Genomic DNA, 24,452 nt, shown 5'->3' with positions numbered 1-24,452 from the left:
CACAGCCCCCTCCCTGCCTTTCCCACATGGAGTCAGATCCTGCTCTCCATCCTCCTTCTGCATCTCAACTGGAGGATCCCTGAGGCCCACTTAAGGACGCCCACCCACCCAAAAACCAAAGTTGTTCTTCAAACTCTGGGAGCCTGGAGTGCTGTTCACATGGGGAACCCAGCCCCAAATGGTTATGATGACAGAAGACAATGATGGGCATGAGTCTGAGCTGACAGTACCTTTCTGAGAGCCATGTTTCATGTTCCCCTGAGCAAGGGAGGTAGCATGAAGATCAGCAGCTGTTTTTAAGGCAGAAAGATGGCTCAAGGCCAGATAGTTTGAGATGAGGAGGGGATGAGGAAGACTAGACCCCGAAATAACAAGGTGATGTGGCCTCTAGAGCTGAAGAAGTGTGGTGAGCATGATCTGCAGGGACTGAGTTGGGGCCCTGGGACCCAGCTAAAGGGAGATAGCAGGGAGCCAGGTCCCATGGGTCTAGTTCTACTCCTCATCTCACACTTTGTCATACTTGGTGATGACACTTCGGGAAGACCTGGCTCCAGGAAGTATGACCCTAAAAGTTTGGGACAAGGAAGCCAGAGGCAGGGACTACCAGAGGTGACACACTGTGTCCTGTCACCTGACTCCTTGTCTTGCTACCAACCTGCTCTTCTGCTTGGCATCCCTCACATCACCTCCCCAGCTATGTCTGTCTCTCCTCCTGCTGGAGGGCTCTGGCAGCTGGCAGGAGGGGATCTGAGGGCAGATGGGACATGGGAGGACCTGGACCAGGAGCTGACCTAGCCAAGATCCATCATGTAAGACACAGAGGCACACAGAAGTAGTAGAAACTTGAAGGTTCTTTATTATTTATTAACCCATTTTCCAGAAGGTTGCTTGGGCCCGAGAGTCACCTGCAGAGATGCAAAGGCTCCTCGACATTCTTTGTGGGGCTGAGCTCATCAGCCAGGACCATCAGGTCGGTCACCAGGGTGTCCAGCAGCCCATGGACCTGGAAGAACGGGACAACATCACAGGCACGGTTTCCTCTGTGGAAAGCACCTATATATCAATTGTGCTGTGGGAGAATAGCTGGAGAGGGGAAAGAAACCAGTTGTTTGTGAAAGAATTTCACAAGTTCAAAGTTCTTGCGAAATAATTTTTGGTTTCGCTTTTTTTTTTTTTTTTAAAGACAGGATCTCTCTGTCACCCGGGCTGAAGTCCAGTGGTGTGATCATGGCTCACTGCAAGCCTTGACTTCCCTGGCTCAGGTGATTCTCCCACCTCAGCCTCCCAAGTAACTGGGACAACAGGCATGCACCACACCTGGCTACTTTTTTTCTATTTTTTTTTAGAGATGGGGTTTCACCACATTGCCCAGGCTAGTCTTGAACTCCTGGGCTCAAGCAATCCACCTGCTTTTGCAGTTTTATTTTTTAAACCAATCTGGGGAGGTGGCCCTGCGCCGGTGCCTTTGACATATGGAGGCACTGGAGCCAGGTTGTTAAAGGGGAACTCCAGGGATCCCATGGAGCAGTGCCCATTTAGCTGTTTGGGGTAGGCCTGGGCTCAGTCCCAGTTCTACTCTGGTCTCCTGGAGGCCAATTTTCCTTCCTGTATGATAACAGATCCACACACTGAAAGGTCTCTGGAACTGAGCCCTCCAATGGGGTTGGATCATACAAGCCCAGGCAAGTTGATTCTTTTTTTTTTTTTTTTTCTGTATAGATGGGGTCTCCCTGTGTTGTCTAGGCTGATGTCGAACTCCTGGGCTCAAGCAATCCACCTGCCTCAGCCTCCCAAAGTGCTAGGATTACAGGTGTAAGCCATCGGTGCCTGGCCAGCAAATTGATTTTCTTTTTTTTTTTTGGAGATAAGAGTCTCGCTCTGTCACCCAGGCTGGAGTGAAATGGCATGATCTCAGCTCACTGCAACCTCCACTTCCCGGGTTCAAGCGATTCTTGTGCCTCAGTCACCCAAGTAGCTGGGACTATAGGTGAGTGTCATGCCTGGCTAATTTTTTGTATTTTTTATTAGAAATGGGATCTCACCATGTTGCCCAGGCTGGTCTCAAACTCCTGAGCTCAGGCAATCTGCCCACCTTGGCCTCCCAAAGTGCTAGGATTACAGGCATGAGCCACTGCACCTGGTCTGCTAGTTGATTCTTAATATCAAAGAGCCATGTAAGGGTCGACCCCTGTGAGTCCTCAGAGCCCTTTAATTACTTTCTAGACCCCATCAACCATCAGCTATCTTAGTGATATCACCAGTGGCGAAGGGAACTTTTGATCAAATGAGATCCAGAGTGTGAACACAATACATGATGTAATCCCAGCTCCCCAGGTGTCCACCTTAGAAGAAGACAAGGCGTGGCCATTAGACATACTGACATTGAAAATGGCTTTGTGGACCTCCCCTCCAAAACAAACAACAACAGTAACAAAAAAACAAAACAGAAAACTGGGTGAATCTCTAAGGACCTGCTACTTAAGAATGGATTAGGATGAAGTCTCTCTAGTCCTTCAAAAACCTTACAATTGATGGGAATGCACCCTACATGGTGTTCTCCCAAGGAACACGTCTGCCAGGATGCACCTAACGGGGAGTGAGTGGAAGCAGCATAAAGAGAAGGGCTTCCTTCCTCTCTGTTCCCCTAGAGTCTGTTCTCCAAAGGGCAGCCAGAGCCATCTTCTAAAGCCTATCAGACCCTATCGCGTTGCTCGTCAAAACCTTGCATGACTTCTCATTTCCACTCCGAAAAATCCCAAGTCTTCACAATAGCCTGCAAACCATCCCTCACCCCCATGACCTGTTCCCCATCTACCACCCTGTCCCTTCTGGCCCCTCCCTCCCGTGGCAGTTGCTCCCCCTGCCTAAAGCACTCTTCACTGGACGTCCATTTGGCCTCCCTTCCCCTCCCTTCAAGTCTTTGTGGGTTGTCACCTCCTCACTGAGGCCTCTGTGCCTCCATTCCCTGCCTGGTCTATCTTCTCTCGCATCGTGCTCATCACCTAACATGCTAGGCACATTCTTTATTCATGAGGCCTGTCTCACACACGAGGATGCCCCTCCTGAAGCAGCTATGCTTCCACCATGATGGAGTGGGCACTTATTGTTTGCAGACTGAACGGAATGAATGAGGCAGGTGGGAGGCAGGGGAATGGCTGCTGGGTGCTTCCCTTCACCTCGCTGTGCAGTCTCTGGTTGTATTTCTCCATGACCAGGGGGTCTATGGGTTCTTGAGAAGGGAGGTTGATGTCAGGGATAGGGTCTTCCAAGGAAAACCCGTCCCGACTTGTAGATTTTATGACTTTCTTGTCATCCTTTGCCCTGTGCTTCTTGCTGTTGGGACGGTCCTGCTGGGAGAGGGAGACACACACAGCCTTCAGGAGCACCAGAGGTAGGCCCCGGATGTCCTCAACAGTAGCTCACTGGGAGAGCCTGGGCACATGCCCACCTCCACAGCCCCCACCTCTGCAGCCCCTCCAATCCCCTCCCCAGCCCCACCTGGCCCAGACCACGCCCCAGCATGACTCCTTCCCGAGTACCTTGGCTCCTTTCTTGTCTTCTTTGTCTTTGATCCCCAGTTGCTTCTTTTCCTGGGCTGCTCCTTTCCGCTCCTCCTTCCCAACTTTCCCCACAGGTACCTTCACTTCCATGATGGGAGGTGATTTTTGATCTAAGGGAAGTGGGTGGAAGAAAATGTGACAGGCCCCCAGCAGCCTAGTGGATGCTGCAGGCACGTGAGGAGGCTTGAGGGGAGGTGGAAAAGCAAAGGGCAATAGCCTTGAGCCCTGGTAGGCGCGTGACTTCATGAAACAGGACTGTGGTGCCTGTGTTCTGGTCCCGGCTCTGCCATGCTCCCATGAACAACCATGGATAAGTCATTTAACTTTGCTGGGATTACTAAACCAACGTGGTCACTAAGGTAGCTTCTGGGTACCACATCCTGGCAGCTGATAGAAGGGGGTAAGGGGCCTACTCCATGGGCTCAGCCTAGCAGAGCTTCCACCATAGGAGTATGACTGGCCCAGGCACTGCTGCCTGTCCATTCAGAGAGATGAGGGGGGGCTATGCAGAGGTGTGGTTGGTTGCACAAGATCTGACCTTGCTCTTCAGGCACATTCAAATAGATGGTCTCCTTCTCAGGCAGGCCCAGCAGAGACCTCAGCCACAGGGAATGGCCCACCAGGCTGTCAATCACATCTCGCCACAGCTGCAAACTACAGGGCAAGACATAGTGGAGAAATGCCATCACTCCTCATTTGTCCTTGAACCTGCAGAGGCTTGGGTCCCTCCCTTCAAAGACCCTGGTGCCAGGAAGTGCTGTGGAAATGCCACACGCCTGAGCAGCCAGCATCCTCACTGTTCCCCACCAGGGCAAGTTCTTGGAGGGGGTTCTGGCTTGCCTTGGGTGGCAACCAAGAAAAAACATGGCCCAGGACTAGGGTTAGGAGGCCTGTATGAATTCAGTCCTACTTCAAAGGGCTTGAGGCCAGGGCCAGACTTGGGCCCAGTCCCACTGGAGGGGCTGAACCTTGCATGAGACTTCCAGCGTAAGGCTCCTGGAGCTTGTCCTGAGGGCCTTGAAAAGGACCCCACGCCTATACCAGCAAGTTCCAAACAGGCACTGGGGAGGGTGACAGCAGAGAAGTGAAGCTTTTAATGGAATCTGCCCCCACCCTTCTTTCTGCCCTCTGGCTTCTCCTTTTTTCATTCCTCTGCTCATTGAGAAGGAAAAAGGAAAAAGCAGGAAGAAAAAAAAGTTAAGGTGTTTGATCTGCTGTGACTGCTCTCCAGTGAGCAGCAGGCACTGCGGGGTTCCAGAACATGGAATGTTTGCCACATGCTCTAGCAACCTGAGCTCAAGGGAAACTCAGACCCCTGGAGTTCCAAGACCCCTGCAGATGCCACAAAGGGAAGGAGATGGGGCGGCTCTCCTGGCAGGGCACCTACCACATCTGGTGCAGGAGGTTGGACTGCAATGGCCTTGGCTTCTGGCACAGCTCCAGGGCTGCTTTGTTGAGCCTCATCAGCGCATCCTCTCTCTGGTTCTCATCAGGGAGCACCATCACTGCCTGGCAGGGTCATGGGCACCATTCTGCACCAGGACACTAAGGCTCTCTGTGTCCTCTAGTGAAGGGCATGGTGATGTGGGGATGGGTGGCAGGGGACCAGAAACCAGGAGGGGATGCAGCCATGGAGAGCTGTCTGGGTGCCTTTGGTGGGAGCAGGGACCCCCCTCAGAAATCTGTACCTATGAACCCCTTCTCCAAGATTTGCCAGGGTCAGAGAGTCGGCCCCCCTCCTGGAACATAGAAGCATGGGCACCCCAGACAAAAATAGGTAACCCAGCTGGGCACAGTGGCTCACACCTGTAATCCCAGCACTTTGGGGGGCTGAGGCGGGTGGATCACCTGAGGTCAGGAGTTCGAGACCAGCCTGACCAACATGGTGAAACCCTGTCTCTACTAAAAATGCAAAATTGGCCTGGCATGGTGGCTCACGCCTGTAACGCCAGCACTTTAGGAGGCCAAGGTGGGTGGATCATGAGGTCAGGAGTTTGAGACCAGCCTGGCCAACACAGCAAAACCCCGTCTCTACGAAAAATACAAAAATTAGCTGGATGTGGTGGTGCATGCCTGTAGTCCCAGCTGCTCAGGGAGGCTGAGGCAGGAGAGTCACTTGAACCCGGGAGGCAGAGGTTGCAGTGAGCCGAAATTGCACCACTACACTCCAGCCTGGGCAACACAGCAAGACTCCACCAAAAAAAATTTAGCCAGGTGTGGTGGCGCATGCCAGTAATCTCAGCTACTTGGAAGGCTGAGGCAGGAGAATCACTGGAACCTGGGAGGTGGAGGTTGCAGTGAGTTGAGATCGTGCCACTGCACTCCAGTCTGGACAACAAGAGCAAAACTTCATCTCAAAGATAGATAGATAGATAGATAGATAGATAGACAGACCGACCCAAGAGATCACTTTCTCTGGGCTCTCAGATTTTGTTTCTTTGCCCATGGAGCAAAAGGGGCTGCTGGGGCCTCCTTTGTTGGTTCGAGGCAGGAATATTCTCTACCAACGCCTTCCAGGGTCTTGGAAGCACCTTTCTGAAATCCTCCAAGCAGAGATTCCACTCCAGCAGGGGAAGGCCATCCGGCTCCCAGGGGCTCTTGGTGCTGTCCATATCTGGGCTTTCCTCCACCAGGATCTCCTCCATGATGCTCTTCTGCTGAGGACTCTTGGCTCCCACTCTGGCCTTCTGGGACCCGGATTCCCTGAGGGCCTCGTTCTCAGGCTGGGGCACTTGAGGTTCAGAAATGGGGCTCTTAAAGCGCGGTAAGAGCTCGGCATTCACAGAGGCCTTCTCTGTGGCTATGGGGCTGACGTGCTCCTTGTCCCCTGGCCTGGCCTCCTCAGCCTTGGGGGGCAGGGTCATGTACTGGCGCCACAGTTCATGCAGGCTTTGCACCACTTGGTGCTCGTAATGCAGCTGCAGCAGAAGATGGGAAGGCTTGTGAGGGAGAGGCTGGGGTGCAGGCACCGGAGCCCATGCCAGCTGGCCCTGGCTTCTTCCCGTTCCCCTGAGAGCACTGATGGAGGAGGCAGGGAGGAAGCCAGCAGGAGGGCTGCAGCCAGAGGGGCCCCCTACTTTCTTTTCAACCTGGGAACCTCCAAGTTGAAGCTTTTTTTTGCATTTGGGCTTCCAAGGAAGCCTGGGTTTGAATGAACGAGTTGTGAAGCTCCATTCTCACCATGAATCCACTTATTAGCAAAATTACCCTGGGCAAATCACTTCATCTTTCTGGGCCTCAGTTTCCTCAATGTAAATGAGGATATAAACAGTACCAGGGCCAGGCACAGTGGCTCAAGCCTGCAATCCCAGTGCTTTGGGAGGCCAGGGTAGGAGGATCACTTGAACCCAGGAGTTCAAGACTGGCCTATGTGACACAGAGAGATCCTATCTCTACAAAAAAAAAAAAAAAAAAATAGAGAAATTAGCTGAGCATGGTGATGCATGCCTGTAGTCCTAGCTACTCAGGAGGCTGAGGTGGGAGGATCACCTGAGCTGGGGAGTTTGAGGTCACAGTGAGCTATGAGTCGGACACTGTACTCTGGCCTGGAGTGTGACAGAGTGACATGCTATTTCTAAAAAATAAATAAATAAAAATAAGTAGTACCCATCTCATAGGACTGCTGTGAGGAGAGGTGAGATATTCATGGAAGATGTGCAGATCAGAGTTTGACACATAAAAGAGTTTGCTATTACTCTCACCTAGGGCAGCAGTCGCAACCTTTTTGGCACCAGGGACTGGTTTCATGGAAGACAATTTTCCCACGGATGGCAGGCAGTGGGGGAATGGTTTCAGGATGAAACTGTTCCACCTCAGATCATCAGGCATTAGTTAGATTCTCATAAGGAGTGTGTAACCTCGATCCCTCGCATGTGCAGTTTACAATAAGATTCGCGCTCTTATGAGAATCTAATGCCACTGCTGATCTGACAGGAGGCAGAGCTCAGGCGGTAATGCTGGCTCACCCACTGCTCACCTGCTGCTGTGCGACCTGGGGGTTGGGGACCCTTGACTCAGGGCACACATGATGGGACAGAGGCTGGTACTGGTACTGGGCCTCACCTGAGGATTCCTGTGCCGGAACAAGTCTTCCTTGGTGAGATAGGCATCCACAGGTGATGGTGTGCGCTCCGGGGTCAAGACCCCCATCAGCACCTCCTGCAGCACTTCGTGAACGATGGTGACTGCCTCATGGGCCGTCAGTTTGCTCTGCAAATGGGAAGGTAGCAGAGAATGGCAGCCCAGGCTCTCAAAACCCATGCATCCTTCAGGAAGTTGGAGCCCCCAGGACTTTGTGTCTTCCTAGGGTCTGAGTTCCTGGCATTGGCTTTTTCTCTCTCTCTCTTTCTCTCTACCTCTCTCTTTCTCTCTCTCACACACACACACGCCTGTTCTAAGACCTGAAAGCCTCTGAATCTCTCCAGACATCCTTGTTCCCTAAAAATGGATGAAAAGGATCCAGAGGAGGGCCAGTTCCAGGGAAGGCTGCTGCTGCCTGGGGCCTGGTGATCACACAGTTAGCATGTCACCAGATTAGGAAGAAGGGGTGGGGCACACAGTGGGGGTGCTTCTGAGGATGGTGGTGAACCTTCATCAGGCTTCAGTCAGTGTCACAGAAACACAGGGGAGGGGCACCTTGTGTGAGACATGAGTGGTACAGTCAGTGAGTAAAGCAAGCATGACATTGTCAAAATGACCTTTGATCACCACTGGCTGAGCTCCAGCTGAAGGAGCCGGCCTTGTGACTGGGGGCCACAAAAAATAAAAAAGCACAGCTTTCTACCAAATCCCAGGATGCACGGCTCAAATGGCCACACTGTGAAACTGATTCGGGGGGACAGATTCCCAGTTCCCACCTCACACTCACTCCAGAGTTGTCAGCTGATGGAGTGGGACGGTGGGCAGACTCACCCTGCTATTTATTAATTATTATCACTAGTTTTGAAGTCTTGTCGGTGAAACGGAACTCCACTGTATAGTACTAGACAGCGATGAACAAAACATAGACCAGTGCATAGGGCCATGCATTGTTTGTACTTTACACAGTGTGCCTCTTAGGCTCAGTCTAATTTCTTTCTAACTCAGTGGGGCCATGCATGGCATTGCTGCAAGCTGCTCCTCACCTGCCTAGCCAGCGCACCCATCTTTTACATCACAAGCCCTGGGAAGTGTTCATGGAACAAAAGTAGTTACCTGTTTGCTAAAAATTCAATTCTCCTCTTAGGCTGGGAGAAATACCATCCCTGCAGGCACTGCCAGGAAGAATAGCAGGATACCCTACCTGATGCCCACCGCGGCCATGGTCCTGGGTCCCTTACCTCCAGTACTTTCCTCTCATCCTCAAAAACGTCCTGGGTCAGGGAGACTGCATGGAGATTGACTTGCAGCACAGCACCTCCTAATAGAGTAGGATGGGTTCGAAACTCCCAACATTCCCTGAAGATCCCAGCAGTCAAAGACTTGAAGAAGAAGGTAAAGGTTTTAGTTTCTCCAGGCAGAATCACACCTGAGAGGGACAGAGACTGAGGTTTCCAACATGCAGGAGCTGGCTGAGCCCCAGACCTGTATGCTCCTACATGCAGTTAACTGAGCCCCAGGCCAGGTGACTGGCCAACCATCCCAGTTTGCCCAGGGCTGAGAGGTTTCCTGGAAAGGGGGATTCTGAGTGCTAAAGTCCCAGGCAAACGGAGGCAGCTGGCCATCCTAGCTCCAGGCCTGTGTGTCTAGATAACTGAGCCCCTAGAACGTTTCTGCTCCCAGGTGGCTCACCTCCCCGGGTTCTCAAGTTCCGTCAGTCTCTCAACAGACATGAATAGTCAGGCCACACATTTCACGGAAGGAATGAGAGGGACTCAAACTTACAGGAGCTGGGCCATAACTACATTTTGATGTCTCACGAGGATAAAAACAGCCCCAGACAGGAGCCAGCATGTAGGGTGGCTTCGCCCAAGTACCTTCCCGGCTGTTAAAGTAAAATCGCTGCATCCTGTTTTTCTTCAGGTCTTGGAAAGTGTCCGGTTGGTGCTGCCGTCGCCAGTCATACCAAATGGCCACGGTGCCATTATTGACCACAGTCAGTTCTGAGGAGGTTTTCTCGCCTTCCAGGGTTTCAAAGGTCAAGTGAACAGCAATCCCGACCTGCCTCTGGAAGGAGGAGGGACAAGAAATGTCTTTGCTGGAGACCCTGGCCTAGAGTGAACAACTCATCTGGTCTGCCCAGAACTTTTCTGGCTTTAGCACTGCAAGTCTCGTGTCCCAGGCCTCCAGGGCTTGGCCACTGTCACATAGAGTGGTATCCTCCTCCAATATGGTTGTCTCTGAGGTTACCCTCAACAGTAAGAAGAGAAGATAATATATATATAAATATAATTATATATATATATTTATATATAATTTTTTTTTGAGACAGAGTTTTGCTCTTGTCACCCAGGTTGGAGTGCAATGGTGTGATCTCAGTTCACCACAACCCTGCCTCCCGGGTTCAAGCGATTCTCCTGCCTCAGCTTTCCAAGTAGCAGGGATTACAGGTGTCCACCACCACGCCCTGCTATTTTGTATTTTTAGTGTAGAGATAGGTTTTCACCATGTTGGCCAGGGCTGGTCTTGAACTCCTGATGTCAGGTGATCCAGCCACATCAGCCTCCCAAAGTGCTGGGATTACAGACGTGAACCTCCACGCCTGGTCAGATAAAATATATTTTATACCCAATGAACATTTCTATTCCTCAGCATCTGAAGAATATTTTAGAACCTTCTTAGAGCCATACCTACTTGAGAGAGTTTGCTTGTTTACATGCTTGGGGGCTAGGTATAAGCCCCAAGTGGTTTATGACAGTCTGCAGCCTTGTGATTTTATTCTTGCTCAAGTTAGTGTTGCTGTCACCATTTTCAGATGTGCTGAATGCACGACCAGATAAAAACCCAAACAGGAGACTGTGCAGGCTGCTGGTAATTGCCACAGACACCTCGGGGCTGCACCCCCAAGGGAGGCCCTCCCAGCAGGTGCAGTGGAGGCAGTTTTACCTTGTCCTGTGGATTACTGCCTCTGATCCAGCAAGCTGGCTTCCCACAGAACAGAAGAGAAGGGCCGAGAATAGGCATGGGGACATCAGAGGAACTGGCCAATGTGCCTCTGTAAGAAAAGCCAGTGACTTATTTTCTCTTAGGCTGCCAGTCATACCATGTGGAACCCGCAGAAATGGTCACCAGGAAGCCTAGAAACACAACCAGCTCCACCCTGCAATGGAGTATGATCAACTCCACTCCTGTGCAGCTTCCTCCTGACCCATTGCTCTAGGTGGGAGGTTCTTAGAAACACACAGACTCTTCAAGCCCTCCTGCCAGAGCTATTCATGGTACACAGAAATACATAGACTCTCCATGCCAGAGGCATTCAAGATGCACAGCAGTGGGAGGGTCTAGAGAGCCCTCACTTGACCAGCAAGGGAATGTCTGCCCCATTAGGAGTTAGTTGTTGGACAGGAGCAGGTGGCAATAGGAAAGCCAGCACAGCTGCTGGAATGGGTTCAAGGAGTGGGTGGCAACCACTGGAGAGAAGCTAGGCTGGAGGCACCCTGATCTCAGGGAGGGAAACCTGCTCTTTCATACTGGTAGATGCTGGAGAACTCTTCAGCCTCCCTCCCCCGGGTTCAGGCTGCACTCACAAGTATGTTGTCTCTTCAGAGGAGCTTCCCTGACTTCTTTCAAACACTGTGTAGTCTTCCACAATAACAGCTGAGAAGGGCTGCCCTTTGCCCACCACCTCCAGGCCATCAATATCCTCCGAGAGATGGAGAAAGGTTAGAAGAGCTGACTGAAGACAGGCACTGCCCCAAGGGGCTTCTGACTGGGGCATGGAGGCCATACTAACCTGCTGGCTGAAATCCAGCTCCGCCATGATTTCCTGCAGCTCCTTGCGTCGGTAGATCAGAAATAGACTCCGATCCCAGGTGTAGCGATATGAAGCATCCCTCTGGGCTGGTAATCCTAGCATGAGGTCCAAGGACCCTCAACACAGGCTGCTGCCATGCCCCCTTGCTCACCCACTTCTCAAGGGCTCTGAGAGTGCCTATCCCAACACCATTTCTAGGAAGGATGAAAAATACAGCTTCCCTGCAGCAGCTGGACTCTGCTCTCCTGTCCCATATCTCCTCAGCAGCCCTACACAAGACTCCTGCAAAATTAGCTTCCAAATAGCCAAATTTTTGGATTATAATAAAAATGATTATAGCAGCTACCTTTTATTGAGTGCTTAACAATGAGTCAGAACTTAATACATTTCATATCTCATTTAGCCCTATCACAACTCTGTGAATAATTTACAGATAAGGAAACTACAGGCCAGAGGGGTTCAACCACTCTGGGGTTCACTAACATGACATGGCTGGGACCTGAACCCAGGCAGCCTGGCAGGCTCTAAAGCGGATATGCTCAAGAGAAGCAGGATGCAAACCACAAACACAAGCCACATGTGTCACTGAAAGTTTTCTAGGTACCACACTGAAAAAGGAAAAAAGAAACAGGTGGGATTCATTTTAGTAATATAGTTTATTTATTTTATTTATTTTTTGAGACAGAGTTTTGCTCTTGTTGCCCAGGCTGGAGTGCAGTGGCATGATCTTGGCTCACTGCAACCTCCACCTCCCAGATTCAAGTAATTCTCCTGCCTCAGCCTCCCAAGTAGCTGGGATTATAGGCGCGCACCACCATGCCCAGCTAATTTTTGTATTTTTAGTAGAGATGGGGTTTCACCATGTTGGCCAGGCTGGTTTTGAACTTCTGACCTCAAGTGATCCATCTGCCTCAGCCTCCCAAAGTGCTGGGATTACAGGCGTGAGCCACTGTGCCTAGCCTCATTTTAGTAATATAGTTTATTTAACTCAGTATATAAAAAATATTGTCATTTTGACATGCAATCAATATAAAAATGATTAATAAAACATATTGTTTTCACACTGAAGCCAGTGTCCAGTTGACAGCACTTCTCAGTGCAGGGCAGCCACGGTCCAGGTGCTCACCGGTGGCATGCAGCTCAAGGTTCCACACTGGACGGCAGCTCTATGGCTGCACTCCAGTTTCCTAGCTCTCTCACTGTTTTACTGAAGAAAAGGAAGAGGGAGCCAGACTTCAGGAAGACTCTGGGACTTGCCTAAGGCCACAGAGAAACAGGCCCTGGGCCGCACTGTAGAGCCATGCTGGCCACTGCCACACTACCCTGCCTCTGGGCCAGGCACAAGATGCCAGCTGGCTTACAGCCTTGCGCCTCACCTGTCTCCACCCGGATGGAGTGGGGCTTCCCGATGTGAGTGATGGGCTCCATAAGGCCACGCTGAGTTTTTGTCTTGGTCATGACCAGACCTGTCATCTCATCTCCCAAGTATTCCAGTCGACTCCAGAACCCACTGTTCTCCCAGTTCTGGCAAGGAAGGAAAGGTGAGTCAGATTACCTAGACACCTCAGCCAGATGCTGGTGGAGATGTGGGAAGATAAGTACCACCACAGGCTACAGATGCTCCCTCTGGGGAATTCACTGCTGCCATGATTGCAGAACAGAAGCATCCACTGCCACATTTTCTGGACACCCTGTTGTCATCTTTACCTGCCCCCAGCCAGATGGTGTGGGTTGGTACAGGTACTGCACTGGTCTACCAGAACAAAGAGGGGGGACTCTTCAGCCTCTCTCCTTAGGGTGTAGGCTCCACTCAGTCTAAGCTCCTAGGAGACAAACACTAAGACTACTCTAATAACTCGCTACCTGTGTGGCCACCACAGGCTGAATAACTTTACTGACTAATCACAGAATTTAGTAAAGGCCTTGAGGGCTTAATGATGCTTTGCAATGGATAGGTTTTTTTTCTCCCCAGCTGTGCCACCTGAAACCAGCATCCCTGTGTCCAGATACCTGCCCCCCACCCCCCTCCTCCATGCCACCCCCTGCCCCCCGGGCACTTAGGACAGGTGGCCTCACTTTCCTATCACGCCGCGTTGGAAGTGTGCAGTCAATGAGCTCCCGCTCCTCCTGGATCCGTCTGTAGGTCTCCCCAGTATGCATGAGCAGCTCACTGATCGGCTTCTTTAGGTGTTCTAGAGAGAGAGGCAAGATTGCAGCCACTCTGCCAAACCAGAACAAACAGGGGCCTTGGCAGTCTGCATCGGACAGCTTCCCTCATGGGGCTGATTTCAGGACCCACTGAAGCTTCAGAGTGAGACGCTCTTGGGAGTGAACAGCACAAATGTGGTCAGCCCGAGGCCAGGCTCTGGAGGAGAGTAAACAATCCAGCAGAGCCTTGCGCCAGATGGAGGCTGGGCGGGAGCCCTGTCTGCTCTGCTCACCACTGAGGGCTTCCTGCTGCTTCTTCCGCAGGGCTATGTTACGCTGCCAGTTTTTCAGAAAGTTGTGCTGAGGAGGTGGGGCCCAGGGAGGTCTCTTCTCTTCTTTGGGGGCTTTTTGCTTTGACTCTCCTTTAGCAGAGATGAGGGTCATCAGACAGGGTGAGGTAGGTATCAGCTCAGCCAGCTGAAAAGTACAACATAGGCATGTGGAGGGCAGTGAGAAGGCTCTGGCGGGGCTGAGCACACATTTCCTGAGGCCTAAACCCATGCTGTTATCCCACTGTGCTGAGAATCCCTCCTCTTCAGGACTCCAGGGTAGCCAGTGACAGAAAATAAATCCCCGAAGCAGGGGGCCCTGAAAGCAGCTGTCAGTCCACTCTCCCGCAGAAAGGGAACTTCTGTTTCAAGATTAGGGTCAACATCTTCTAGTGTTATTGGTCCTCCTCACAACTGACGTTGATTGACACCTTCACCCATGTGTAAATGGAAGCATTCTTACATGGCCCCAGGCCCCTTAGCGCCTGACCAGAGTCAGCCTGGATCCAGGGAAGCAAGAGGAAGAGACAGGAGAAGCACTGCATGATGGGACGGTTGAAAAGATACAGAATCTTCCCATGGCCCAGGAAGCAGTGGGAAGTCACCTTCCTCCACCATGTGGAGTGAGCAGGGCAGGCCAGTCTCCAGAGAAGGGAAAATCAAGACAGTGCACAGAGCAGAAGGAAATGAGGCATGTGGGCCGAGTCCTGATGCCTTTCTGGGTTCAGTCTACTCAGACCCAGGTACTCCCACCTTTGGGTTCCATGAGGCAATCTCTGGAATCCTTACAGTAAATCCCCAACTTCACTGAAGCCAGCTTCAGCTGCCTTTTGTGCCTTGCAACTGAAGTGTCTAACTATTCTGGGAGAGGGTCCCTTATCAACTCAGACTCGAAACCAGAGACTAAACTGTCTCTTTAACCCCAGCCCTGCTTGACTCTGTCAGGTGGAAGACGGAAATGACTTCAGTGACTGCTCTCATCTGGGTAGTTCTGTGCAAACAAACCCGGGTGTTCCCTCGAGCAAGTGCAATTCTCTTAAAGTCCTGGAGACTCCCCAAGATGTGGTGGGGCAGGATCTGGTCACTGCCATCGAAGCTGTCACCGGGACCTGTGAGGATAAAAGAAGAAAAGGGAAAGAAGCTGTGGGTGGGCAACTCTCAAGAGGGCAACTTTCTGATGGAGACTGAGTTTCTCTTGAGGTTGACCCATGAGTTGAAAGACAGTGAAGCCAGGGCTGAGACTGGGTGTACCAGAGTAGTCCAGAGGCTTTGTGGCTGCATCGGGATTTGCAGGACGTGCTACAAGGTGGCAGACCTTCCTCCTAGGATCCGTGGGTTTGAGTTTACGGATGATAAATTTCTGGGTAATGACGCGTTTATCTTCCTTTTCAGTAAGGCGAGGAATATGTTGCTAAAAAGAAATAAAACAAAGGAGAATTCCACCTGTGGTGGAAGGAGGAAGAGCATCACCCATCTCCTCCGTTCTAGTTCTGGGTGGAGTTCCTGAAGGCTGACAGATCTGTTTCTTCAGCTCTGCCCATATGTTCCGTTGAGGAAATGCCTGTGTAACAGATATGTGACTTAGTAATATCCTGGAGGGAAAAAAAAGACCATCTTATGCCTCCAGATAGTTCAGGTGAGAGGTGGCTGACTCTCCCAAGTGAAGCATGGGGTTAGGGTTTAGCAGCTTTACCCAGAGCTGTACCTTTGCTCCTTAAACTCATCCTCCCTTCTGTGAAATGGGAATGATGGCACCTACCTCTACGGGAGCAAGATACCTCATCATCTTATTTCCCCCGTGGTTCTATATGAATCTCAGAAATGTTAAAACAGACAACACAGTGAATTCCTTAAGGTGGTAAAGTGAAAAGAATCTGTGTTCAGTGGATTTTTCCATGGAGTTAGACACTCCCCATGAGTAGGGAGATGGTGGGAAGACAGTGGACATGGCTGGTGTTCTAGACCACTCAGGCTGCTGGCAGGGAAATGTTTCTATGATAAGGGAAGCTTAGGCTTCATCCTCACCTCCTTCAAGTCTTCCTTCTTAATGGCCAAAGCAAGAATGTCATCTCCTTGTAGGACATTGCTAACAGGTTCAGGCTCTTCCTGAATTGGGGGTGTGGGTTGTTCAGGTCCCTTTGCCCTCTTCTTTTCTGAAGAGAAGCAGAAAGTTATTAAGTCCTTAAAGAGCTCCTTCTGTATGTCAATATATACATACAAAAGTATAAATATATACTAGACTCCATGAGGGGGGCGGTGGAGAGCTGACCAGCTGGATAGATAGCAGAGGCTGCCAAGGTGGCCTGGGCGGCACTTTGCTGGGGCAAGAGGAGCTCCCTCTGGAGGGTCCCCCTACCCACAGCCCCTGGCTCACCACAGTGACTAAGACTTCTGTAGCCAGAATTTAGATCAGAAGATGTTTCATTTCAGGCCAGGTATGGTGGCTCATGCCTGTAATCCCAGCACTTTAGGAGGCTGACACAGGAGGATCACTTGAGGCTAGGAGCTCAAGACCAGCCAGCCAACATGGTGAAACTCCGTCCCCACTAAAAATACAAAAATTAGCCAGACCCATGCCTGTAGTCCCAGCTACTCGGGTGGCTGAGGCAGGAGAATCACTTGAGCCCAGGAAGTAGAGGTTGCAGTGAGTTGAGATTGCGCTACTGCACTCCAACCTGGGCAACAGAGCGAGACTCTGTCTCAAAAACAAAACAAAACAAAAAGATGTTCATTTCGGGTGCCGTGGTACAAGCTTGGAATCCCAACACTTTTGAGAAGCCAAGGCAGGCGGATTGCTTGGGCCCAGGAGTTCAAGACTAGCCTGGGCAACATAGTTGAGACTCCATCTGTACAAAAAAGATTATTTTTAATATGCAAAAAAGATGTTCTATTTCAGGTTATGCTATTTATAAGCTAGACAGTATTGGGCACACATCACTTAACCTCTCTAGGCCTCAGGCTTCCCACGTGTACAAAGAGTCAGTTGGACTAAATCAGTGGTTCCCAACTATTAGTCCAATGTCTGCCTCAGAATCTTGGGAGGAGTTTTATGAATACAGCTTCCTGGCTACTGCATGGAGCCAGGGCCTAGGGAGCTGTAATTTTTTCAACTCCCTAGGTGATTCTGATACACAGTGGTTTGGAACAACTGAACTAGATGTTTTGCCAGTGTCCTCCAGTGCTGGCACTGATCCATGCTTCTGGGTAAAGGCACTGGGTTTCATAAGACACTGGTTAAAATGCAGCATCTCTGTGGGGGAGGCAGAACATTCACCACTGGCCATTTATTGCATACTATTTCATTTAATAAAGATTGTTGACCGGGCGCAGTGGCTCAAGCCTGTAATCCCAGCACTTTGGGAGGCCGAGACGGGCGGATCACGAGGTCAGGAAATCTAGCCCATCCTGGCTAACACGGTGAAACCCCATCTCTACTAAAAAATATAAAAAACTAGTCGGGCGAGGTGGTGGGCACCTGTAGTCCCAGCTACTTGGGAGACTGAGGCAGGAGAATGGCGTAAACCTGGGAGGCAGAGCTTCCAGTGAGCTGAGATCCGGCCACTGCACTCCAGCCTGGACAATAGAGCGAGACTCCGTCTCAAAAAATAAAAATAAAAAAGATTGTTTAAGCAGCTTCTATGTGCCAGGCACTGTGCTAGGTTCTGGTGATATATGTCAGAGCTTGTCTTTAAAGAGCACATGCCCAGTGGGAAACAAGACCGTGAAACAGACTGAACCAGAGTAACTACAGGAACATGGTGGGGAGGAATACCCAGCCCAGAGTCAGCGGGTGTGGGAGGCGGGGGGGTCAGGGAGGGCTTCCTAAGGAAGGGATGTTTAAACAGAGCTGAAGAAAGAAGTTGGAGAAAGGAAAGGGCCCTGGAGAACAGGCATTCCAAAGAAAATAACATAAAGAGGCATAGAGGAAAGAGAATGAAGCACATCCCTGGAACTCAAAGCATGTGTTTTTAAATAGCTGGAGTGTGGTGAGGTGGGAGGGAAGAGGCAGAGCCCAGAGAGAGCAGCAGCAGCCATATCGTGCAGAGCCCAGTGAGCCATGTGAAGGCTTACCCCATGGGCAATATAGCATGCCAAATAATGGATTAAGAGTTGCAAGATCTTGGGAGGCCAAGGCAGGCAGATCGCTTGAGCCCAGGAGTTCAAGACCAGTCTGGGCTCTATAAAGAAAATACAAAAATTACCCAGGCATGGTAGTACATGCCTGTAGTCCCAACCACTTGGGAGGCTGAGGGGAAAGACGGCCTGAGCCCAGAAGGTCAAGGCTGCAGTGAGCCAAGATTGTGCCACTGCACTCCAGCCTGGGTGACAGAACAAGACCCTGTCTCTAAGAAAACAAAACAAAAAATCCTGCAAGACCGAGATGAGCGTATGAATGTATCTAAGAGTCTGTTGTGGCAGCCAGAGCATGACATTGACAACATCTGGGGCAGAAGGGGGTCACAGGTCGCTTTCCAATGAGGACACACTCCCTGCCTTCCTTTCACAGAGCTGGCTTAACAGGTTCAAACACATCTCATTTCTCTGGCTGGTCAACCCTGTCATTTTCCCTCTGGTTCAGAACGGTTTGATATAAGGCCCTACATAAAACAATCAAAAGAAAACCTAAGTTCTGCCTTTAGGGAGTTTAAAACAAAATTTGGTTTTATCCACTGCTTCTCACAGCACCGTAATCTTTAAGAGGCAGTATCACTAAAACATCAAGGCAGGTGTTTTGGTTAATAAAATCAAACTTTTTTAAAGGAAATTTCCATAGAGTTGGTGGCCAAAAAAACTCACACCAAAATCATTCCAAACATAGTTCTAAATTCAGCCTGTTGGCCAGGTGCAGTGGCTCACGCTTGTAATCGCAACACTTTGGGAGGCCGAGATGGGAGGACTGCTTGAGGCCAGGAGTTCAAAACCAGCCTGGGCAACACAGGAGAACCTATCCTTAAAAATGTTTTTGTTTTTCTGTTAGAAAAAAATAATAAATTCGGCCTATCATCCACAGTCTGTTTCTGTAATGGGGTCAGCAAAGGTTCGGGAATATCTGTCTGTTAAATGCATGGCTCTGTGCACACACACTTGCGCGGCTGACAGCTGAACCCCGAGTTCCAGTGTCATCTGCCGCCAAGTGTGGAGATGCAGCCTTGGGCTTTGATTTCTACCTCCCCTCTCCCTTCTACACAAACTCACCAAAGTGGGTGGCAGCCTATGAGAACTGAGATCAGTTGAAGGTCTGCTTTTGTAAATATTTTGGTATTATCTGTATTTTCTAGGACATTTGCTTCCTCTATCCATAACCTTGACTGGGTTGACATCTTTCCAAGTGATTAAACATCTCCAGATGTGTGTTTTTTACTGGTGGGTAGACAATTACCACATGTCAACAGAAACTTTCAACACTGCTGAAGATTTTTGGGGGCCAAAGCTCGCATCCCTTCAGTGATAGAGAAGCCAATCTTTCATGTTTGGTTTAGATTGAAATAGTAAAACTCTGGTCTAAGGTTATTCTGAGAAAGTTATCTTTAATGTAGTCCAATAAACACTCTGTTACTGCATACGGTCAGGGAGCGGTATGTTCTAGTTAATAAAATATTCATTAAAATGATATATACATTTTTTTTTTCTTGAGATGGAGTCTCACTCTGTCCCCCAGGCTGGAGTGCAGTGGCGTGATCTCAGCTCACTGGTGCGATCTCGGCTCACTGCAACCTCCGCCTCCCAGGCTCAAGTGATTCTCCTGCCTCAGCCTCCCAAGTAGCTGGGAATACAGGTATGCGCCACCACGCCCAGCTTTTTTTTTTTTTTTTTGGAGATAGAGTTTCGCTCTTGTTGCCCAGGCTAGAGTACAATGGCGTGATCTCAGCTCACTGCAATTTCCACCTCCCAGGTTCAAGTGATTCTCCTGCCTCAGCCTCCCAAGTAGCTGGAATTACAGGCATGCACCACCATGCCCGGCTAATTTTTTGTATTTTTAGTAGAGGCTGGTTTTCACCATGTTGACTAGGCTGGTCTCAAACTCCTGACCTCAGGTGATCCACCTGCCTCAACCTCCCAGAGTGCTGGGATTACAGGCATGAGCCACTGCGCCCGGCCGCCCAACTATTTTCTGTATGTTTAGTAGAGACAGGGTTTCACCATGTTGGCCAGGCTGGTCTCAAACCCCTGACCTCAGGTGATAGGCTCGCCTCAGCCTCCCAAAGTGCTGGGATTACAGGCATGAGCCACTGTGCCCAGGGATATATATATCTTAAATTGCTCCTAGGGACTGTTTACCAAGCCTCTTCTATGTGCTATAAACTACAAAGATAGTATAAAAGGTTAAGATATGGCTCCTTCTCTTGAGGTACTGAAAAATTTAACAGACGCGAATACACACCAATCATAACATAGTAGAGGAGTTCCTACATTTGCAGTACAGGCAATAGGTTTGGTTAGACATCAAAAAAGGAACAGATCCATGTAGATTACACAGTGCAGGGCTCTGAAGAAGGGTTCAGAGGAATAGCTGCAAAGGTGGCTCCACAGGCTGAGGCAGGCCTCGAAGGAGAGGCAGGTACAGGTACAGCAGCAAACCGAGATGCTCCAGGTGAGGTCAAAGTCCAAGCATACCAGGGGCCAGGGCTGAGCATGGCATGTGAGTGGCACCATAACACAGAAAACTTGCTGGGAAGGCGGTGATGTTGGGGATGAGAGGGAAACCAGGGCATGACAGCTTTGTAAAGCATGGCTCAGGCATCTGATCTTTGGTCCAGGGGAGCGAGTTGATGACAGGCGCATTTCAGAATGATTCATCAGATGCGGAGAGCCAGATGGACCGGAGAGGCAGAGGCAAGCTGGGAAGACCAGGGAAGGAAGAGGCCCAGGGATCATTTTAGGACCTGCAGGAAGACTCCACAGGGTTGAGGTATGTCTGACTACTGAGCCTATAGAGGCCCAGCACTCTCTGGTTCTTTGGTCTGGAATCCCAATCTATAGGGCTCCTGGTGAGCCACCCAGCTGACATTTCTCCCTTGATGCTGACAGTGAGGGGTAAAAGAAACCACCCCGCTTGCATGGGATAATCAGTCAGTCTCTGTTGGAGCTGGACCAGAGGGCTGGAAGCAAGGTGCTCAGGTGGGGATAGGAAGGGAGATGCAGAGGGGGGGACTATGGAGGGAGACGAAACCTGGACTCTTTCTGCTTCTTGTTTTATCTGAGTATTATTCGGTTTTAGCGTTGATTAAAGTCTTTGGGAAATTCTGACCTTAGGGTTGGGCTGGGGGAACCATGGAGGGGCTGTCTCTACTAGGGCGGAGCTTTAATTCGTTGGGGAGGGGAATCTAATACTGCTGGGAGGGTTCTTGGCTTCTTAGCAACAAGACAGCGGGGGGAGGGGGCACACAGCGGGAAGGCGGGGTACTGGGACTCAAAAAGGCTCTCAGGTCCCAAGAAACAGGTTTAAGTCACTGTTTTTGCTTTCCTTTTTGCTTAAGAATCAGAGACTTTGGAGAAACATCGCACAAGGTTACAAGATTACATTTGGTCATTAGCTGCCTTATATGGGGGCTGGGGGAGAGTACTGCACTACAACATTAGAGGCTTCCCTGAGATATTTTTAAAAAGGTATCTTGCATGCTAACCACTTCATTTTTTTCCCCTCCTCACTCTGCTGCATGTTCTTAACTCAAGGGTTAATTAACAAACTAAATTTTCTGCTTATTAAAAATAAATATGCAGTAAAAAATCTTTCCTTGATTTGTTTACAGCAGTTCAAATCTGATAAGATCTTCCAGAAACTATGTAAGCAGGAGGCAGTAGCTAGGAAAGCCCTTGACTGCCCTTGGGAAAGGGGACCAGATATTCCCTCTCTCTCAACTAGTAAAAAGTATGTCATGGGCCAGGCATGGTGGCTCATGCCTGTAATCCCAGCACTTTGGGAGGCCAAGGTGGGAGGATCGCTTGAGCCCAGGAGTTCAAGACCAGCCTGGGCAACTTCTCTCTACAAAAAAAAAAAAAAAAATTAGCCGGGCATGGTGGTGTGCACCTGTAATACCAGCTACTCAGGAGGCTGAGGGAGGAGGATCGCTTGAGTCCAGAACTTCAAGGCTATAGTGAGCTATGATTGTACCACCGCACTCCATCCCGGGTGACAGAGCAAGGCCCTGTCTCAAAATACATATATATATATATAATGTCATAAAACAGCATTGGACTTTTATTTTTTTTAATAATGGGGGTCTCACTGTGTTGCCCAGTCTGGAATGCAGTCAGCTATTCACAGGTGTGATCATGAACTCCTGGCCTGGAACAATCCTCCTGCCACAGCCTCCTGAGCAGCTGAGACTGCAGATGTGCTCCACCATGCCCGGCTCAACGTTGGACTTTTATAAATGAAGAAACATAGAGCCATACTGAAAAGCGACTAAGCTCCTGTTAGTTTTCTGAGCATCCCCTCTCCTCACACTGAGCTTTCACAACTCTGAGGCTGGGTCTCCCCAGGGCCTGCAAGAGCACATCAGGCTTTCTGACCTAGTACATAAAGCCCTTTCATGGTCTGGCCCCTGCCCTACCCACCTGTGCAGCCTCTTCTGGTTCCCACATTTACAGTTCCATAAACTCATGCTGCTTCCTAGACCTAGAGAAGCAAACCTCTCTTTTTTTTTTTTCCTGTCTGCCGTAGATATCACCTTCTTCAGAAGACGACCCCCTACAACCATCCCTGGTCTAGCTCAGGTGCTCTGAGCCCCCTGAAGCCCGATGGGCACCTACATCGCAGCATTTGTATTTCTACCTTTGTCTGGTTACTCCTCCAGGTATTCATTAGACTGAGTTTCTTGAGGACCAGGGTCACACAGTTAATACTGATACCCTTCTGGTGAGTCACAGTACCACACAAAACCAGCTCTCAGTAAACAAAACTAGGCTGGGCGCAGTGGTCCATGCCTGGAATCCCAGCAGTCTGTGAGGCTGAGACAGGAGGACCGCTTGAGGCCAAGAATTTGACACTAGCTGGGACAACACAGCAAAAGCCCTGTTTCCACACACACACACACACACACAAAAGAGCTAAAAATGAAATTTAAAAATAAATAAATGGAGACAGCAAAAAAAGATCAAAAGGGAGTGGGTTGCAAATGAGAACATGTCCGTGGAAGTCAGTCTGCTATCAGACGCCCTGTGGCTCTCCCAGGTGCAACCAGAAGGAAGCTGTAGAGGCCAGGAAGCAGTCATATCTAGCGACTCTTTTCAGGCTAAAGGAGCTGGATAAGTGTCATCCAGCTGGAAAGTGCACGTGGTAGGAAAAGGCAGTCAAAAACAGAACTAGCCAAGCAAGGCTTTTCTTCTGGGTTTTTCCAGCAGGAATCCTGAGTGACGCCTGCCCCCCATCAACTCTCCTCTACCGAAGAACCCCATTAAGGTGGCTGGTTTCACCACTCCATTCTTTCCTCTTCCCAAGGACCCCAATTCCTGGCCCTTCTACCCTTAAACTCTTTCCTGGCTCTTCTGCACCTCATCCAGTCTGGGGATCCTACCTCCTGCATGCCACCCTAAGATGTGGTTAGAGGTAAAGGTATCCCTGCCTGCGCAAGGCCATCTCCCCAGCCAGTGGTCGCTGAGGCCCCTCTGTCAGTCTCCCACTTCCTATGTCCCCATCCCCAAGGCCCAGTGCGCTGTGGGTTCTTCCTGCCTTGCCCTCCCCATCCCTAAGGGTCCTATCCCCAGTACCCCATTTCCCCGTGATCTTTCCTCCATCCCTGGTGCCATCCCCATCCTCCAGGCCCCCGTATCCTGAACTCATTCCAGGGACCGCTTCCGCCGTCGGGTTCTCCTGAGCGCCCAAGGCAGTCAGCGCCAACCTTTGAAGCTCTCTGCGGCCTCTAATAATCTGGCTGGAGTTATTTTGAGGCGGGAATCCTTCTTTAGAGACTTCATGGTGCCGTCCCGGCGGTAAGCGTGACCCTGCACTGCCCGGCCCCGAGACACCGAGGCTGCGCCACACCCGCGGCGACCCCGCGCACGGCAGCCACTGCGTCCGTAGCAACCGGCGCCCCGCGCGGGGAGGGCACCTACCAATCAACTTGGGCGGAGACTGCTTGGAAACCACCTTCTTCATCGGGCCGCGCACGCGCCCGCCGCCGGCGGCGCCAAGAGCGAAGGACCCCTAGAACGCCCCGCTGGCTCGACCCGTGACGCCACAGGCGGCGCGGACGAGCGCCGTGACGTCACCAGCCGGGCGGGGCGGGGGACCTGGGCGAGGACCCCCGCGAGTTGTGGGAGCCGAGGGCTGGGTAGGAGAGGCTGGCTGGTAGAGATGCGTGACCCGCCTCGCCCCCCCCCTGCTGCTAGGCCACGGGAGGGGGGGGGCGGATGGGGCGTCGCAGGTGCCAGCCCCTGCTTCCCACCTTCCTCAACTAAGGCCACGTCCTGTCGAAGGACCTCCCTCTGCCCCCACTCACAGCGGTCCGCGGGTATCGGGCCTTTCAGGACGTGCTGAAACCCCTTGCGTGGCGTACCGTGGGTTTTAGGTGTCTGTGGCTG

The 24,452-nt window shown here is 50.8% G+C and overlaps 1 protein-coding gene across 1 annotated transcript; it reads right to left on the bottom strand.

The window, feature by feature from the left end:
- Positions 1-832: 832 nt before the first annotated feature.
- Positions 833-24,142, bottom strand: MYCBPAP (MYCBP associated protein). Its single transcript, XM_011959963.1, has 19 exons — positions 23,771-24,142; positions 15,954-16,081; positions 15,180-15,339; positions 14,934-15,037; positions 13,893-14,076; positions 13,528-13,643; positions 12,828-12,975; positions 11,431-11,546; positions 11,225-11,340; positions 10,584-10,692; positions 9,515-9,704; positions 8,879-9,066; positions 7,623-7,769; positions 6,092-6,478; positions 4,948-5,069; positions 4,099-4,214; positions 3,513-3,670; positions 3,177-3,347; positions 833-1,003 (listed from the first exon to the last, which is right to left on the bottom strand). The coding sequence occupies exons 1-19, from the start codon at positions 23,844-23,846 to the stop codon at positions 902-904; spliced, it is 2,838 nt and encodes a 945-aa protein (XP_011815353.1). The 5' UTR covers positions 23,847-24,142; the 3' UTR covers positions 833-901.
- Positions 24,143-24,452: the final 310 nt, after the last annotated feature.

Source organism: Colobus angolensis, unplaced genomic scaffold (genome assembly GCF_000951035.1).
Source record: "Colobus angolensis palliatus isolate OR3802 unplaced genomic scaffold, Cang.pa_1.0 Scaffold50, whole genome shotgun sequence".
In the NCBI taxonomy this organism is placed as follows: domain Eukaryota; kingdom Metazoa; phylum Chordata; class Mammalia; order Primates; family Cercopithecidae; genus Colobus; species Colobus angolensis.
The sequence above is the reverse complement of the archived record's forward strand: the minus strand, read 5'-3'. Positions and strand labels throughout refer to the sequence as shown.